The sequence below is a fragment of the Corvus cornix genome, chromosome 1A, assembly GCF_000738735.6.
Source record: "Corvus cornix cornix isolate S_Up_H32 chromosome 1A, ASM73873v5, whole genome shotgun sequence".
Classification (NCBI taxonomy): domain Eukaryota; kingdom Metazoa; phylum Chordata; class Aves; order Passeriformes; family Corvidae; genus Corvus; species Corvus cornix.
In genome coordinates this window covers 38,900,890-38,921,287 of record NC_047057.1, presented here as the reverse complement: position 1 = coordinate 38,921,287, position 20,398 = coordinate 38,900,890, and the positions used below count along the sequence as shown (strand labels likewise).

General features: G+C 38.3%; 1 protein-coding gene across 1 annotated transcript in view; it reads right to left on the bottom strand.

The window, feature by feature from the left end:
• The window catches only part of OTOGL (otogelin like), a 92,082-nt gene extending 76,666 nt beyond the window's left edge, over positions 1-15,416 (bottom strand). The window contains 10 exon segments of the mRNA XM_039571582.1: positions 390-496; positions 1,137-1,267; positions 3,986-4,191; positions 5,363-5,484; positions 8,184-8,338; positions 9,042-9,140; positions 10,860-10,917; positions 13,013-13,061; positions 14,135-14,174; positions 15,125-15,416. Of these exon segments, the coding sequence (XP_039427516.1) occupies positions 390-496; positions 1,137-1,267; positions 3,986-4,191; positions 5,363-5,484; positions 8,184-8,338; positions 9,042-9,140; positions 10,860-10,917; positions 13,013-13,061; positions 14,135-14,174; positions 15,125-15,203 (1,046 nt within the window). The 5' untranslated portion in view covers positions 15,204-15,416.
• Positions 15,417-20,398: the final 4,982 nt, after the last annotated feature.

The following is a 20,398-nucleotide window of genomic DNA, read 5'->3' as shown; positions in this document are numbered from 1 at the left end:
TCCAGCTTCTCCAGTATTGATGATATTTCTCCCTAGTATCATCTTCATACAGTTCTGTTTCAGGGCCTCCAGATACAAGTTTCATGGGTTTTTTCTGATTAGCAGCTCATCTTTTGTCATGAGTGGTTCTCCATGAATTTATCTTCCACTTATTTTTCTAGTGTTTCCTTGAATCTATGTAAGCCCTTAGCAATCAAAATATTCCTTGTCAGGCTGGTTCTGTGCCCTTTGTTCCCGCACAAAATCACCCCCTGAGAAACTCCATCTCTTTCATTTTGAACTTAGTTCTTCCTAACTTCCTTCAATGTTCTTTTATTCTGGTCTCACACAAAAGAGTGAGCATTCATTTCATGTGTCAAGATTAAATACACAAGAATGCCAGTACTTACCTGCAAAGATCATTCATACAGCTTGAAATATAAGAATACGGATCTATGCTTTCATGACAGCTGAGAAAAGGAAACTGTAGGAATATTTGGCACTTGAAGAATATGTCCTGTGCATTAAGGAGAATCAGTAAATGAAAGTTAGCCAGTCCTTTCTGAACAGGCATCATTCTTCTTTGTTTCCCTAGTCTAAGGTCCTTTATATCCCCATTAAAATTTGAGCATTGTGCAGTCTCAATTTACTATTATATCTCCTTCATTATTCTTCCTAAAATTTGTCCTCTCTGCCTAGGCCTGCTTGACTGCATGCTGGTCCTAAACCAGCTGGGATGAAAAAGTGTGAAATGACAAAGAAAAGCATTTTGTATCAATGCAGGAGCTGACCTGCAGCTATTTCTGCCTTATTTCACAATTGCTAAAATAATGAGTTATAAGATGCCAGGACTGGAAACTGAACCCAAGTTTAATGCAGTAATGAAGAGCTCTGCCAGCAGACTGGTGCCACTTGGCACATCCATCTGAGCCTTTGTACTTTTAAGCTAAACATATGAAGAACATCAGGGACCCCCTAGCAACAGCCCTGATCTGAATCTCCTTGTTCAAAGTCTCAATGCATTTAAGGTTTTTTCAACATTGTGTATATTGTTAGATTCTTTTACCATCAGTAGGCAGTGAAGATTAAGGAAATTCGTGTATTTACATGTATATGCATGTATCTATGTGTATACATATAAAATATGGTAAATTTACCTCAGTGGATTCTGCATCGGCTGAGCAAGGACTGGAAAAATCTGAGGCAATAGGGACACAAGCTATATCATCTGAGGCTTGCACAGCCCAGCTATTTGCAAATTCAGCAATGTCTTCTGTATATTCACCTACTGCATGAAAACATTGAAAGAGCAACAATAAAAAAAATTGTCAACACAAACACATAAGACAGCTTTGAAATCTTTAATCCTTTTTCAATGTGTTCATTACCTCAATTACAGATGATTTCAGAGTACGAGTTGTAAAGAAAAGTGATATTTTTCTTTTTTTAATTTCAGGTTGTATTTTATACTACATTTAAATAAAAAGATTGAAAAATACATGACAAAGTGTTGGCTTGGGTTTTTTTAAGTGCAATCACTGATAGTTTTATAACAAATATACAGATAATCACAAGTGTAAGGCATTGAATACTTAAAAAAAAATACATTTCTTTGAAGCAATTTAAGTCTTTCATCAGGTTTCACAAAGGTCATTTAGTGCTATTATCTCCCTCCTTTTCCCTTATGCAGAAAAGCCCTACAACACACATTCACAATATGCCCAGCTCTCCTCACAGCATGAGCATGGGAGAATTAACAAACAAGATGCATGACTGGAAGTCATGGCAACAGGCTTGGTTAGATACATGAACATACAAGAAGGTTGGCAGTAAAGAAACAGACACAAAAATCCCATATACTTGCAGCAAGAACTAAATATTGCATTTTCTCTATATTCTTAATTAGGTTAGAAAGGGTATATTGCCTCCACTTTGAAGAACCTTGTAGTAATTGGTATCTGTGCTGTGGTTATCTATATCGTTGCATGACTAGGAGACAAGATATTGAAATGAGGGGTTTTTTTCCCAGAGCTGTACCATATAAAACTGAATCAAACTTCTAGCACAAGAGGTACAAAGTTGGACACTTGCAGTGTGGAAAGTCACAAAGCACACTAATCAGATACATATACTTGGATCTCCACAAATAAATGACAATAACATCCTAACCATCAGTCTGTTTTACTTAAGAGTGAGGCAGACTTAAAGTATTTCTTCCACTCTGACAGAGTATTTCTTTATGCAGAAAACCCTTCCCGAACATAAAAGGCTGGGTTTGATCCAGAGGTGAACCTATTGATATAACTCTGCTTCTAGAAAAACATTAAAAATATTTTATGTACATTTTGACATGGCTTGAAAAAAACTTCTAGGTCTTTAAAAAATACCACAAAATAAAATCACTGTCCTTGAAACAGTTCATAGACACATAGATACATAGACACAGTCTTGCATATTAAAGTAATACAAAGATGGCATTAAAGGTGAAGATAAGGAAACAGAAAATGAGTTTGTTTTTAAACTGTACTTTGAAAAGGAATATTATATGCCTCGCAGCAACTTATGTATTTGAGCATTACAAATAATGAGCATTTGGACTCTGAAAGACTCAAGATAGCTGTAAGAGCTACCTTTACACTACTCAGGGAAGTACTTTTTTTGGGAGAGATAAATCATGATATCAAATGATTGATAAGATATAGAAACTCTTAGGAAAATGTTGCAGCTTGGAAGGGAGCTGAATTAGCAATCTATTCTCATGAAGATCTCAGAACTTCGTGCTTGCATTTGCAGAGTCAAGGCACCATGTTATACAACTGGTTCATGATTAAAGTGATTCATATGGGTCTCAGCTGTACAGTGCAATAATGCTATCATTTCTGATAAAGAAAAATGCTAGAAGAAATTATGATGGTGAATAAATTTAGCTCAGAAAATGAAGACAGGTATGAGCTGGAAATCTTTTAAAACAGATAATACATTTAAAGATACTGAAATTACTATTTTTTAGAGATCATTTGAATTCATTATTTCCTCCAAATATTATTTTTCTCTATTATTATACATCAGCAGATTACACTGTTTATTAAACTTACTGTACTCTGGTGTGCAGAAGTTACTGCAGAAAACTTACTGCTCTCATGGCAGAAAAGCTATGAAAAATTTATACTTAGGCAGATTTTTAAAGATTCTGCAAAGATAGGTACAGCGAATTTTCCTTCCCTAAGAAAGTTTAAAATCTCCACTACCAACCATAAAAAATGGGAAAAAAAGTTACAGTGGGATACCTTTTGTGACTTAAGAACATGCAGAGCCATGGGACTAGATTCTCCCACAGTTAATGGTAACAGTAAGATAATCTTATTTTGTTTTTATAAGAGTGAGAAAAATCCTCCTCATATTTTCAAGCTTGTTCTTGTCTTTTTTTTTTTTTTTTCACATTAGTTGCAAGTAGGAAAAAAGTCCCCGTGGAGTATTCCCTACCTAAGCTACAGAATACAAGTTTAAAAACTCATCTCTGCCTCAGACACAGCACAAAGCAGCTCCTCATCCTACAGGCCCATAGTCCACCATACCAACCAGGAGATACAAGGAACTCCCTGGAAACAGCTTGGAAATGTATTTATTTCAACTAGGATTTCTATGATGTTGCTATAAAGGAATAACTCGAGATGGTGCTCTTCCCTCCATCTTTAAACACAGAGAAAACCATAAACATTTGTTTATTTATTCATTGTTTGAAGGCATTTTCGTCAGCTAGGATAAACATACCACAAGTGCTTTGCTGAGCAAGAGGCTTAAATGCATATATAAATACTTTCTTGAACTAGGACCTGTTCCCTTTTGCATCTTTAATGATGAGGAGAAGGAAAAGTAGAGCAGATACACTTTTTTCCTGAAATAACTGAAACAGGACTGCCTTTTTACAGCATGATATTTATAAGCATTGTATTTAAAGTGAACATGGAAACTGTTCACACAAAGTAAGGGTAAGCTATTTACTTACTATTTTGAAGTATCAGGTCATCATATTTATTGCCATTAAAATTTCCACACAGGCCACAAGGTTTTCCCTTATGCTCTTCTGTCAACTTAATATAAATACCAGAGTTTCCATCCCAAGCAAGAGAAAAACCAAAGGTAGTCTTCACCAGAATATAGTCAGCCAGTCTCTCAATGAAAGCATTTCCAACTGTCTGAGGCAATATTAATCTGGAAAAATATAGTCTACATCAAAGATCTCAGATGAGGTGAGGTTCATGCTAGAAAAATACGACATAAAACATCACCTGCTAACCCAACAAACACTTTTTCCTGGGTGTACGCAGTCACTCCATTCAACTCTTCACCATGTTTTTACTATCTTCTGTTTAATCCTCTGTATTGACCATCAAAAATGAGTGCTTTCTGTTGTATACACCTATCAGCTGTACCAATTATAAGCTTGAAAGAATAATGCATCCTTACTTTCAAAGCCTGGCACACTGCATTGAGGAATTCTTGAGTTCACAAGCATGCTGCGTTGGGCAAGGAGCTATATGGTGCTATGACCACCAGCAGCCCTTCTGGGCACTGGGTCATCACTGGGTTAGACATCTGTAAATGGAGGAACTTGCAGTACAGAAAACACCACTGACAAAAAAGTTGTAGCTCTTCCTCCTTTGTTGAAAGACCACTGGACAACAATAAGCACAGATCTAATCTTAATCCTCCAGAGTTGCTTCTGTTGGGTTGAACAGTATCACTGTAGCTATCATTCTCAGATACTAAAGGCCATAGCATTACAAAGTGGATGGCAAAAGCACCTCAACAACTTTCTTAAATTTTCTGTACTTTATCAACCAGTAAATATACTTCTGATAGCCTCAGGCACATCTTTTTGCTCATTAAAAAAAAAGAAAAGGTAAATTTGGAGGTTTGCTGTACCTCAGAGAAGTTTTGTGGAGTTTTTGCCCCAGAGTAGCTTAAGATCTTTTTTTGAACCAATTCAGACTTGTCTAGAAGAAGATCATGTCTTATATTAGCTATAGCTACCAAGAATAAATAATAATTGCCTTGTTCAAAATGGATGCACCAGGGATTAACTAGGATTGCCTGACACAGACTTTGTCTGTACAAAGAAGGAATGAATAATTACAGGTTACAGCTGAGAAGTTGAACACAGCTAATGCAGGGAGTGTATTCTATTCTTACTCAGGTATTTCATCAGTACTGTTACATCTGCTCACACTAGAGCTCTATCAGCCCCCATATAGAACAGCAAGGGATCAATAAAGATACAGATCAAATTAATTTATCTGGATTGTGTAAGAAGCATCAATTTCCCAAACTCCACATTATCTTTTTGCAATAAAATATTAAAACCCACCATTAGAACACTCACCTGATTCCATTTTTTCTTACTTCATGTCCTGAAATCATTATTTCTTCTTGGTTTGAAAAAAATAAGCTGATGGACCTATGACAAGTATATACTGAGCCATAACAGTGAGGACTGTTATGAACCTTTGAGAGAAAAAATAGACACACAATAAGAATAAATGCTTGTCTTCAATAATTTCACACCATTTTTATTAAATTTGTATATGATATTTTACATTTTTATGCTCCAGTTACTGGAAGAGCTTTACAAATAAATACCTAGAATATTACAAAGTCACAATTACAAAGATACACAAAACTCAAAGTTCACACTAAACAATACTGCTGAGAAATACAGTAACTGTTTAATAGTGCATAGCATCACAGGCCAGTAGTCTAAATACTTGATGAAAGAGACAGGTATTGTATGCTTGACAAACTTCAGAGACACTGTAGTGAGCTAGCTTATAGTGGCCAAAGTAGGAGCTTGTTACTTGCACTAAGGAAACACCCCTATTGCTCTGTTTCTAGAGGTCTGATCTATAAAACAGGATTACAAACCAATACAGAACCTCAGTGTAATAGCAGCACTGCCACCTGAGACTGATACCAGCTGAACCACAACATGCCTTCCCAAACCACTCAGGATCTCCTGAGATTTTGAAGTGCTCCTGCAGATTATGGCAGGCATCTAGTTTACATGGATCTGTTAAAATCCATTTTGCACTGGCTTTTCAGCCCTACTAATGCAGAAGGGTAGACTTTTCTGAAGTGTGCTTCTCGTCATTATATGTATATAGCATAATGAGCCAGGGGGTTGATTTAGTCACATATCAACTTATCTCGCTTGAATACAGTACTCTCAGGTCTTGAAGACTGTGGGTTTGTGCTTGAGCAAAACTTACACAGTTTTCATAAATCTCAGAGGGAATGAGCCACCCAAACCTGCAGAATGTCCTATAGTGCTTCAAAAGCCTGTGAGCTTATTTTAGACACCACTGAAGAGAGAGGGAAACATGTTTTGAATCTTAGATGCCGATCGTTACCCAGATTAAAATGTAGACAGAGTTTAGATAGCTCAAATATGACTTAATGTTACTCTGTGTGTCATCATTCTCTGAGAAGGATGGGAATTTCATCACCCGTTTACTTGACAGTGCTGTGAAGCTAAATAAATTTGTAACTGGGAACATTTTACCAACATAGTGATGGAGGCTGTAAAGGTAACTGTTTTGAACAAAATATCTATGAGTAAACACATACAGTGCTAATGAATACTTGAATTAATCTTCCTTAACTGACACTAAATCCTGGAAGTAAAAATCAGTTACTGTTTCTTTAGGTGAAATAAACTAGACCAGGAAAATCATTAAGAGTTTTTACATGTATAAAAATAATCATAATTAAAGACAACATAAAAATTATTAGTACTGGCAGATGGCTTCTATGTAAAACCAACCCAAGACAGAAAAACAATAAAGGAAAATCAAAATAATTCTTATGTTTTCTTCTCCTCTTGAGGGGTGGATTATTAAAGCCAGAAGGACCATAATGTGAGGATTTGGCAAGGTTTTTGTCTCTCCATTGCCCAGTCTGTCTACAGTGTCACATTACTTATGACTTTGCTGAGTAAACATTTTCAGTTTTTAGTAAAATATTACATTTGTTCCAGTAATTGAATGGAACCTTCTCGCTTTCCAGAGCCACTGGAATCCACTGACATATTGATTCTAGATTTTAATATAATCTTGGACTTTGCTATAGCACTTTCTTAAAACCTCTAAGAGGTCACAGCTGCACATAGAACCCAAATATTTAAAATGAAATTGTGAAAGAAGGGTGTAACAGCATCTCTCTGTAACTTTAGTAGGTAGAAATGGCAGTTCTAATGGTAGATTTATCTTCACTAAGTGCTGTTATCTGAGCGAGAAAGAGGTCATCTGTTTATAAATGAAAAACAGTCCTCAGAGCAGAAATTAGCACCTAGATCTGCCCTCATCCCTATGACCACTGGACCTACATGGACTCAGAATTAGGATACTTCTTTTCTCTTCTTCCCTGCCCAATCGGCTCCAAATCCCAACTATTTTGAATAAGGTAATATAATGAGCTTGTATCCTCTCCCCACAATAACCACCAGTCTGACAAACAGGGCATCTCTCTTCGAAGAGGGTATAGGTTTGAACTCCCCCTGACCCAAAGTAATTAACCATGGGTACTCGGCAATTTGAAGAAACTACTAAAAAAGAGTGCCTTCCATACATAGGTCAAGATGAAAGCTTTTGAGCTGTTAATCTTCTCTGCATGACGTAGAGGTAATCCAAAATTAGAATGCAAATCCCTAGAGGGGACAGGGTGGGGGAGCAAATCCCATTGGCCAAGGAGGCAGATCCTCATAGCATGCCAATAGCTGTGAATCAGAGCCTAGCACGTCTGTGTTCCTCATTAATAGGCAAGTGGTAGCTGTTTGCACTTCACTCAGCAACTCAGTGGGTTTTATTACAATCTGATATCTGAAGCGTAGTGAAGTTTCTGAGGTCTGCTTTAAGACCCACTTTTGCTCCCAGAAGGGAGAGAGAAGAATTCCCATTAAGGACAGGAGGAGTAGGAAATGCTATTTTTAATATGCTGACTCTTTTGATTATTCATCAGTATTTTGAGTTACTGCATGTAGGTTTAGGCATTTCCAGAAGCTTTCCAAATTTCCACAGTTTTATATTTAAGTAATTAATGCCCAGTTTGGTACATTTATTGTTTCTCTACTTATTTCACTTACTTGTTTACTTTTATATTTACTTACATACTTCTAGTGTATGTACTTACTTACATATGTACATACTTACCCAAACAGTGTATTGGGGTTCCAGAGTACTGCAGTCTTTTGCAAATATATAGGAGCAATTTCCTGGGAAGTAGTAGTAGATGCCATCAAATGTTTCAAAATTATACTGTCCCCATGATTTGCAAATCCCATCTCGGTCCTTACCAGTGTTAGGTACTGGAGAAAATACATTGAGTTTACAAGAAGCATGGTCATCAAAAATTGACAGGTGTCACATGCATCTACAAAAGTAGGAGCTCAGAAAGGAAACAAGAGCTTATAAAGAAAATACATAGCAAGTACAAAAGATAAACTTACGCCTTCAACTTTAAATAAACTCAGTACTCTTTTTCAATCCTAAATCTGCAGTTTTAGCCATGTGCAACCATTGTTAAGTTTTTTATTTGCTTCAGTGAAGACATTTTAATTACAAGTAGAGGCAAGGGATTTAGATATTCTGTACATCCTAGAAGACAATTCTTGTTGATCTCTACACACAGCAGATTCCAGAAACTAATGTATTTAAATAGTGGGTAATTTAAATTGCAATAAGCCACTGCTCATTAGAACAAATGCAGTGGTTTTTTGGTTGTTCAACTAACTTAGAAAAAATCTGTCTGGCTACTGATAAACTAGACAATGGTCTATCTGCTATGGCATCTATGTATCATTACAGCCCAAGTGCTAAAATGTAGGCATTTCTGATGTTGCTTTCTCTATGTCCCTAATGCACATAATTTTAATCCTCCTAGCTACTGGCCAAATGAGAGTCCTAGTATAGCGTAATCATAAATATGCTAGTAACAGTATTTTTTTCAAAATCTGTATCCTAAATCTCCCTGAAAACTGACACTAAACAATTTTGACCCAAAAAACTTACCAATTTGGCACCTGCTTCCTTGCGCCTGAAATAACTGACAGTCACAGTCACCTGCTTCAGTGCAGGCAGCTCCATTAAGGCACTCCTGAGGACATGAACCTGTAAGCAAGCATTCCAGCCTTTTAGTAGATACAGTATTTTGCAAACAGGCTGAGAGATCAGTTAAATCTGTTTATTGTTAAATCACGAGCAGATATATTAGCCGAGAAAATTAACCAGCAACAATCTCCATTTTTTAACATATGCTTCATTTTATCCTTCATGTTCCTTCGTTAAAAGAGAAGCAAGGTTCTCGTTTGGTTTGAGACTTACAAACTAACAAAGGAGCAAAAGGTCAACCTCCTCCAAGCAAACAAAAGGTCAAGTTCCCATGTAAAGAAATCAAATCCCAGTCCTGCTGATCTCAAAATATACAGGACACAGATCATTCTAATTCACTAAATTCAGCATAATTTATACATATATTTAGCTTCTCCCTCCTAAACATTACTGCAAAGGGTACATTCAGTTTATGAACAGGACAGAATATATATTTGAGAGTCAAACCCAGTCCTAAACAACCTTCCCCACATGCAAAAAAAAAGTCAGCTAAAAGGTTATTTCTGCTTCAGAGGTGACTGGAATCAGAGACTTTAGATTCCATGGGAATGACTTGTTGTATGCTATAATCAGTAATTTTTTCCAAAAGCAGTTACATTAAATGGTTTTATAGTCTCTTTGAAGGCTAAGACCTCCTTGTCATTTACTAATCATTCATTGAGGTGGGTCTAAATCATAATTCCCCAAAAGTGGAGAAGAAAACTAGTCCCAAAGCAAAACATCGTCAGGTTTTGCAGATAGTTGCTTGCCTTCTTGGTGTAGGATTAAAACTCTACATACATACAAAAGCTTCCAATGTTGCTGATGGAGATTAAAAAAGTATCACAAAAGACAGAAAGTAAATGAAATAAACAGGCCCTTCCACTCCTGATGAGGCCACAGCAAAGCTGTGAGTGATATTAAATGGGAACAAAATGGGACCTTTACAGTAAAGGTACACAGAAGCTACCAGTGATTAGAAATATCATCCATCATTGTGAAAATTCCTTTCCATGCTTAGCTTTGAATTTTTTCCATTTAAGAACTGCTTTCCAAATATACATAGATACTCTGAAAATACCAACAAAGCAAAAACTACTGTTTCTATAACAGCACTAATGGGGAAATCTTCTTTGCTGTTTTTAGAATTTTGAGTGATAAAATTGCATATATTCATTTACATAGAAACATGCAAAAGAAGGCACCTACCCAGGCATTTTCCAAGAAGGATATGAAAATTCCAACCAAAGCTGCATACAGTGAACTTCTCTGTAAAACAATTTCTGTAACTTGGGCCTGCTTTACATGTTTGTCCAGTGCTTAAAACCCTCCAGGAGCAGCTTCATGCTCATTGCCTGAGTATTCCTTTCCCTTTGCACAACTAGTTACAAGCCTCTCTGACATACTTACATCCTCTGACAAGGCCAGAAAAAAAGTGGAAGAAAGGAAAAATTGCAATAGAACTAATCTTTAAAAAAAAAAAAAAAAAAAAACAACAAAAAAACCCCCCAAAGTATTGGCATCGTTAGCTGTTCATATTTGGTTGTAAGGCCTTATTTTGAAAGTACAATTTTAACAGAAAATTTTCCTTCTTTAACATGGATAAAATGGGAAAAGGAGACAGGACAGGGTTTTGTAGGAGCATGAGGAAGAAGGCTTCTGCAGCGCATGGTAACACAGGGGAGGAAGGCAACATTTTCAGGGCTCTCTCCTCCTGCAGGTGAGGAGCACAGCACTGACCTCCTGGTGGACTCCGCACCAGAGCCCCATGACGGTGAAACCGAGAGGCAGCTTGAACCTGTCAGAGAAACATAAAAGCAAAATCAGGGGGTTTGTGATTTACAAATGAATTGATAAAAGCCTCAGGCCTTGCAGTCAAACACTAGGTTGGGACTTTTAATACAGAAGAGTAATTTGCATCTCAGCCAGCACATGGCACAGTCATGGGTGCTGCTGGAGGGATTGGCAGCCTGGGAGGAGAAGCATCGTAGCTTTTGAGGGGACTGGGGTAAGATACAGCTGCTCTGTGAGATCATTACTGGCCTCTCATCCATGCCCTCCAGTTCCAGTGAATCACCAAGGCTCCACATGGGAAGTTTTGCATTTACATTTGGAAGGAAAAGGGAGGGGACAGAGTGCATTCTGCCTTTTTCACTTCACTCATACCCACAGTTGGAGAGCTCCCTCTACTGCATCCACTCCCCTGAGTCATGCTCTGAGCTGCACCCTGATCATCCAACTATGGCCAGTCTAGCTGCAAGGGATTTTGTGTTCTCCTTGACATCCTTCAGAACTGCATTTTGGTTCATCCCAAACAAAAGAGAAAGCAGATCTGCCTGACCTGCTTCCTGTTTAGGAACAGGGAGCCTCACACCATGAGGAAGCCCTGCATCTGGCCCAGCACTCTGCTACTGCAGTTTGTCACGTCGCATTGTCCCTTCCAAGAACTGATCCCATTCCAGAATGAAAGTACTTTGGGGCTTTTGCCCCCACTAGCCTGACTGGAAAGTTTACCAGGATGAAGTGCTGAGTACTTAAATATTTCCCACTTATATTTATTCATGGCCAGTTTTAATCCCTTCCTTTATAAATCTAGTCCTTTTTGCTTAAATAGCTCTTCTTCCCTCTGTTTTTTATTTATTTCTTATCTGATGTTCTATGAAAAAATAGTTACCTTTCTGCAGTCCCCACAAACTTAAGTGCAAGCCTTCGGCTGCACAACTAAGTGAAAAAATTGTTTTAGTCTTTGCTTGTAAGCTAATTTCTTTCTTCCCTTCTGATGCCACTCATTCTCCACATCTGGAGTTTGAACTGATGGATCACAAGGTGAACAACACTGTGCAAGGAACCTGTTAGGATTGGTCCTGCCAATGCCTCTTGCAGTGGCATAAAAACTTCCCTTTTCCAAATGGAAATACATTGTGGGATGCGTCCAAGTAGTACAATCTGTCTGAAATCAACCTGAAATAGATTTCATTGAATCACCACCTGGGAGACCCCTGCACCAAAATTATTCCTGGTGCCCATGGTCCATTGCCAGCTGGAGAGGGTCCCTTCCCTCCTTGCACAACAAAACCCAGTTCCATTTTTCCTGACAGCTACTCCAAGCTGCCCGCCTCAGGAAAGCAGCTTTTGGCCTTTGTGTCATTTTGCAGAGGTAGAGTGACAGCACTTCCCTACCGAGGGCCCTCCAAGGACACCACCAGTCCTGCTTCTCTCAGAGGCTTGATTACCCTTAGCACAGTGTTTCATACCAGCTGCCTTCTGACTTGGTAGGGGTATGTAGATCTCAAGGGGCCTCAGAGAAAATCACCCCTGGCTCAGCTGCAGGCTCCCCAAAACATCCCAAGGCAGCCTCTGGCTTCCTGCCTACCCCTTTCAAAAGGGGTTATAACCCTTGGCTGGGCTCCATAGCCCAAGTGTGTATAAGTGGGGGAACAAGATTCCTCCATTTACGATTGAATTTCAGCACAACATTGCCGGGATGCAGCAATGAGGCAGTGTTGGGGCCAAGGCGATGGGAACCAGAGCCAGGCCGGAGCCACCAGGGCATCATGGCCAGGAGGGAACTTTGCCAGTGGCGCCGCCATTGTGCCTCTCACAAACACAAACAGCTTTCCAGGGCGTTCTGTTCGCCCTCACAAAAGACGGAGACGCCCCGGGTTTATTTCCCATGGTGTGCATCAGTCAGCTCGGCAGGGTAGGTCATCCACTGGGCGCTTTGCTGAGGGAGAATGAAGGCATGAGGCCACGGCTCAGGCAGGGTGAGCAGGTGGGGAGTAGCTGCTCCTCCTCACTGTCCTCCTATTACCATAGTCCTTCTCCCCACAAAGGCTCATTTGTAAGGATGGCAAAGGCCCAGAGCAGAAAAGGGAGGAGGAGGTATAACCTACCTCAGCTGTTACAAGATCTCTTTTCTGTCGAGTTGCATTAAACTCATTTCTGGAAGAAAACAAAAAAGATCTTGTATTATCAAAGGTCCCTGGAGCAACCTGAATAAGCAAGTCCCCAGAGAGAAGTGTTTCTCTCCGATTACCATCACTTTATCAAAGAGGTCTTTCTTGGGTTAACATTTTAAAAGGTGATTTTTTTTGTCAGTGTCTCATTTTACAGAATTGGGCGGCACTCCAATTTCTACTTGGACAGGGAGGTACCTGGAGCTTTGGGGAGACATAAATAGGCAAAACAGACTTACACAACAGGATACAAAATTGTAAATCAGCTTCTTATTTACTTCATGCTACATGTGAGTGGCTACAATTCCCTAGAGTGTTGCGTGAATATACTCTGATGGTACGTTTGATAGCAAGCAATGACTCTCCAGCTGGAGCCAACTTTAATTTGTGATTAAGTTTAGAAACAAGGGCATCAAGCTATAAAACACGCTTAGTTCCACCAATATTCCATGATGGCACATCATTTGACGTGCACATGTGTCCACTAGATATATTAGAAGTCGTAAGACATACAAAGCTTTATCCAACTGGATGCTTCCATTGAAATTGATGGCATAGATCCCATTTAATTCAATGGGATCAGGAACATTGCCTAGTTTGGGTTTTGTTTGGATTTCAGCTTCTATGTGAAAATTTGTATTGAAAATGTTTATTTTAAGGCTGTATAGCACTTACTTCTCTGTGCTTCAAATAGCAGCTAGGATTTTATCATGCAGTTAAAACTGTGGATGGATACTTGTTTAATGTATTTTTCCAGTCACGAAATCATGATCTCATGCTGTTTTCATTCCATTATTCCTCTAAGCTTTCTTGAGACCATGGAAGTATCATTTTTCATAAGGACCTCCATTTTTCTAACAGACGACCCATGCCCATTATGTAAATACTTGGAAAAGAGTTGTAAACATTCTGAAACTGTGTTCTACATCCAACCTACATGTAGATGACATTTTACATGTTGAGTTCAAGGCTATATTTTACTTTCTAACTTGCACTGCATTGCACTTGCTCATTCTTGTTCTGTTTGTAGGACTTGACAAATAAGGAATAAAAACTTACCTCAAAGTTCTTCTCAGAAGAGAAAGCTTGCAATAAGATCCTGTAGATTAAAAAATCATGAAGTTAAACATTTTTTTCTACAGCCTCACTCTGCCCTTGGCAAGCAATGTCAAGTTTAAAAGAACATTACTGAATTTTGAGGTTTAACAATCCTGAGTTTTCCAGGGCACCTTTGCACGAACTCTGTTTCCAAAGAATGTAGCACTACTTGCTCTCCTTCCTAAGAATTTGAGTCTCTCACAGACTCTTTACCTGCAGGTTTTCATGGTTGTAGTTCTGGTACATGCTACCATGACGAAATGAAAAGAGTTCATAGTTCTTCAGAGGCTCATAACAAAAAAATAGAACAGGTAGACAGGTAAAATAGAATCTGAGCTTTCCAGAATCAAACTTCCAGGATTTGAATAATTTTCTGACTGTGGCTTTTAAGACTCAATTGTAAATAATTTTAAATGAGTCCATGCTTAAAACAAACAAACAAACAAAACTAAACAAGATCACAAGACAATTTTTCATATTACATTAGAAATCTTTATAATTGTTGCGAGGAAATGATCTATAAGATCCAGCTGCATTACATATAAAATAAGGTAATTTCTATAACTAGGAGAGCAATTACTTACCCTAGCAGTCTAAAAATGTTTAAACAAACTGCAAGTGCAGTGTTCAAACAAAATCATATCTCATTGAAAATCATTAAATGCTTACTCATCTGACCATAACAGCAAGAAAGGCAAGAAAGATTTTATTCATAAATAATTATTTTGTAACAAATTCAGACATAAAAACCGAATATTTAAAAGAAGTTGTATTTTAGTTTCTACACCTGTGAGAGAGAATGGTGATATATACTTGTTTAAATTGCATTTACAAATTCCAGCAAGGTCAAAAAATATAATGGTAGAAAAAGAAGTAGCTGTAATACTAAAATATTTAGGAAAAACTTTTGAAAACTTAGTATTACTACAAAAAATGGAATCAAATTCTTACCTTGCAAAGAGAACAGCAGTGAATGCAGCAAGAATATACTCCATGGTATCATTAAACTGAGCTTTCCTACAATGTTCATTTCAGTATAAGTTAGGAAAAGGGAATTTATCCAAATTAATGGGTTTGATTATATGGCATCTTACAACTATGTATTTCTACAGTGTGTTTAAATCCTTTAGACGTTAGATAATTGGACTCATTATTTAAAATAATGCAATGCAGAAAAGGAAAAGAGCAGGAGACATGAAGCTTGGTAGCCACATACAGCTTCAGGAGCTTTGCGAGCGTTGCGTACAACTTCCTGGCTGCGTGTCTCTCATTAGCAATGCATGGTAGCTCCTCAGCACAGCCTGTATTAGTTACACTTCCACCAGACCTGCGAGCATTACTCCCCTGTTGAATTGAATCGGCCCTTTATAACATAGCAGACAATGACAGAAATGTTGCCATGTCATGGTGGTTTGAGAGATCCTTCAGTCATCACACACCTTTGTGTGCTTTGGGGCTTGAGCTGAGTGCTGTTCTCTACTCCTTAGTACAGCAAAATGTTTTTGCAAGACCCTGAAATAATACCACTGTATAAATTATAACCAGATGGTTTTAGAGATTAACATGTTAATGTTCTTTCTCTGTCCTAAAAGGGGATAGATGAACGTCTATTAAATAATACATCTAGATTTTAAGAATATTCTGGATGCATTTCTGGGTACAGTTTGCTTACAGCACAAAAGAAGGCTTCTCAGGGGATTATATTTTGGTTTTAATAAATCATGTTATAAAAACTTCGTATCAGGAAAAAGGAGAAAGAAGTCAACAGGACCAGAGGGTTTCATTTCTAATTTTCATTAAAATTTTAAATGATCATGTTTTAAAATAAAAGACTCTTACCTGCTTCACCATAATGTAAACAGAATCATGAAAAACCACAGCTTTAAAGACACATATAATGCTACTTGAAATTGCTGCTGCTCATTTTATTTTGCAAAGCCTATCTTTTGCCTAATCCTCCATTCTTCCTAGGAGGTGCTTTGTAAGACCCTCTGAGCATGCTACAGAAGGTGGGTTTGGACCCAAATAAAATTTAGAAGTTGATGGCCTCTCTCGGGTAACAAGTTCTCCCATGCTTTCTTCTAGCCCTTTCTCTTTCCTGCTCCCCAGATGGACAAGAGAAAGCAAATGAAAACTCAGCTTCTTCAAGCACAGACAAGCACAAAACCCTGTGTCCACACAGAAGCCAACTACTGGCAAAGGCTTGGGATCATTGATGGCACAAGGGTACTTATTGAAAACTCATACATAGCACTACACTCTTTGGGAAGTATTTCTTAGGGACTATTTTTATTACTGTTGGATCAGGGAAGCTGACATTCCCGTAATTGCATTTCAAGATGTTTTTATGCTTTGTTTTTACTTCTGACTAGTTACGGGCTGGTTCCATGGACTGGCTGCATCTCTCAGCTCAGTTGCACCTGCTGCATGTGGTCCAAAACCACTCCACACCACAAACAGAAGCAAAAGAAGTGAATTCCTAGGCCATAGGGACACATTGATATAGTCACTCACAGACTTTTAACTCTTATGTGAGAACTTATAGGAAATAGACTTTCACCATCTCATAAACTTACTCTCAAGGCTGCTCTCAAGATGAGATGAAACCAAGCATTACATCTTCCAAATTCCATCACCAGTCTCTGTATAATCTTACTGTCAAGCTAAGTCTGGTTTAGAAACTGTTCCGAGCTGCTCTGAGAAATCTGACTTGGGATTCCTTCTTTTCTCAAGACTGTATTTCTCACCATGCTTCATATGCAGTTTCACAACTAAATTAATGTAGTATTAATAGAAATAAACTCTTTTGGTTTAACAGGAGGAAAAAAAGCTATCCAAAACAGCTTTTTTGTGAGTTTGGTTTGGTTTGGGGGCTTTTTTAAACAATTTTTCTAGAGCAAAGTTGGTATATGTAGTATTTCACAGTTTTTTAACTTCCAATATTTAAAAATAGGCCAAGCCTTATGAGCTGCAAAGGAACTTTGTAAGAGTTAAAGCAATCATAAAGGCTTCATAAAGTTTAGACATCTCTGCCAAAGGCAAGGTAAGAAACAGCGAAGTCCCAAGCACATTAAGCATTTCAGCTAAGGAAAAAGAATTATTCAGCCAAGTACTCTGAACTGTAACTCAGAGGACTATATTAAGAGATTTAAAAAATTAAATCAAATTATATCAAGGCAACAACACACATTATCTATGCAAGTATTAGAATACTCCTAGACTGGCACTTCTGAAACAGAAAAAACTGCACTAGAAAAGAATTGCTTTCGTAAGAAAACAAGCACAACTTGTTTGTTGTCGTCCACACTTTAAAATGCCAGTGTTACATTTTTAAGTTACAGTTTTTTCTTCAAAAATAAAATTTAAACATTTCAATGTTAATATATTTGTATATTGCAGTCAAAATTAATTTTCTCCAAATTTTCCAACATAACATCAGGGAGGACTTAAATTTATATACAGGTTACAATGTTTCTCAGGTTTATAAACAATGGATAAGGAAATAACTGCCTCCCATGCCGTGGGCACAAGCTTGCCCTGGTTTGGAACCAGGCCCACTGCCATCGCTAACAAAACATGGTATTTTCAATAAAGAATTCAAGTGAGGCCACATTTTGTTGAGCACAGATGATCTTCCTAAGGATTAGCGTTGGTGAAACTAATGAAAGAGCTGGACAATAGGAGGTTAGGGCCATTTCCTCTTTTCTGAGAACCATCTCCACAGCTGCTCAGAACCTTCCTAATGGTTTGAAGATCAAACTCTTACTACTTCTCTGTTGATCTGTGTGTCTTTGGCCAGAGTGTATGCTCAATGGTAAGTGCTTGAGTACCATCCCTGCAGAATGAGGACATGAGGAAAGGAGACATTTTTACAAACACCTTCAAACTTTACTCACAGCGGTTACAGTTCCCCAATGAAGTTAAGCCCTCTAGTGGATGATCAGTAAGCAGCTTCTCAGAATATAAACCTTCAGCCATCCAGGCAGACAGCAGCCCAATTCTACAAACATTTCTCATTTAGAAAGCAAGCATGTGGGAATGACATCACTCTACAGGATTAATGGGGCATTTTTATAGGATCAGAGTGCGTTTTTATTATTTTAAGTCTTCTGGTTGAAGAAATGACATGCAGATATCATCTCTGAATATATTAGTAGCAATGCAAGTTTTATTTTCAGCCTTTCCACAAAAGAACAGCAAAACAATAATCCCCAATTGTTACAAGCTGTTCTGTGAGCAGAAAAACAGGTCCATCAGGCTTCCTCATAACTGTGAAATCCACCCCTAAGGTTACTGGCATCAGGTATTGCATCTGCCCCTGCCTCATTAAGTTCCACACCACTCCAATTTTGCATCATCTCTTTTCCCCCCATCCCAGTCATCTCACAGCTAGGCAAGAATCAGTTTTGGACAAGCCACAGCATAGGGTATGTATCTGCCAACTGGCAGGCAATGAGTGAGCCATTGCTTTTCAGTCACACAAGCCAAACAACTAAAAGACTTTGTTTTCCCTCAGCTGAAATTAATTATCATCAAGACCCAAGTTTTCACAAAACTCACAGGAATTCAAGCAATCAAACTCAAAGTTAGCTCTGCATAGCATCTTTTCCTTGGAAAACCAAGAGGCTGAGCATTGCAGTTTTCAGCAGCCCAAGAGCTTAGAGTGCAGGAAAGGGGGACTGAGAATAGCAGACCATGCATCCTGCCAAAGATAGCAGGAGTCTGGGATGGAGTGTCCCATTTGCTTAGTGTAAAACCAAAAAAATCCTGGTATGTAAATTGGTGATAGAACATAGAACAGTCCCCTTTGCTTCAATAGGAGCATGAGAGGTTTGAATACAAGCATTCCTCTTCTATCCAAATCATGGAATGCAGTTATTTTGTGGCAGAAAGTGACAGCTAAAATAGGGAGATGGATGCAGAATTCCTTTTTTAGAAGGAATTTGTTTGCTATATGTTTAACTCTTGAATAACTGTGAGTATACCTTTACTACTTTTCTACTGAAAAAGCAGCGGCATCATGACAAATGCTTAACATTAAAAAAAACAGCTGTAAGCACCTGTTCTATTAAACTAGAGCAAAAGGGTGAAATTTTACAAGTCATTCCAATTCCCTAACTCACAAGGTAAGCTGGTTTGTGTTGACTGAGTACACTGAAAAAAATCTCCCATTAAGCAAATGAGAATACCATGCTAAGAGAAAGCCCAACAAAAATCTCAAGTACCAAGGTGCTCCTCTGATAATTCCAGTACTGGCATACAAGCCTGTGACATTAAAATACCAGGCTTGGAAAGCAATACAGCAGTATTGAGTAGCTGGGCTCTCAGTGTCTTAGTCTCCAGTGTTTCTTCCAGTTCCACTCCAAACTGGCTTACTAACGCAGGAAACAGCTCAGGGCTGTGCTCACACTGGTTGGGTCAGCTTGTATCCGAGGCCTCACACTATTACTTGCAACTCTTCCTAAGGACAGAATGAGTCTTTTCAACAGACTCCTGTTGGCCCATCTCACACTTACTCAGGATATACATTTTGTCCTTGGGTCAATGGATAGGAACTGAAACTTCTCCAACATTTAATACCCACATTCTCTAGCTAAATTTTTGAAAATTACTTTTCAACTCACTTTTTCCACCCTTTCTTCCTCCAAGGCTTTCAAATTGCCTTGCAGGTCGTAACATAAGCAGTTACTCCTCTGTGCTTGTACTGCGCAAACATGTGGTCGAAGGATTAATTACTCAGACCTAATCTTAAAACATAAAATCCTTGATTTTTTTACAAAATACTATTTTTAAGTGAGTATTTCAAGTTTCCTACATTTAGACACACCAGTCCAGGACTCAGTCTCTGCATTATCTGGTAATGCCAGAGTTCAACACACCCCCTCCCCTGCCCCCATAATTACTTTGGTTTTCACAGTGTCGACTACCAGAAAGGTTAGGATGCAAATCTTCCACAAACCACTGTGTTGTTGCATGTACCCGCAAAATCCACCATGTGAGCTTTCTTTATGTTTGGATTCATCACACACATTCATCAACAGAAGAAAGCTCTTCTTTATTCTTAAGACCCTAACTGCCCAGAATTACTATGAAAAGATAAAAAAGAACTGCCATCAGCCCTCTGATTTCATTTGATACAAATCCCTTTGTGTATCAATCTCAACACACAGTGAAAAAAAAAAAATCTATCTATCCACCCAAGAAAAGGCAATTTAGAAACACGAA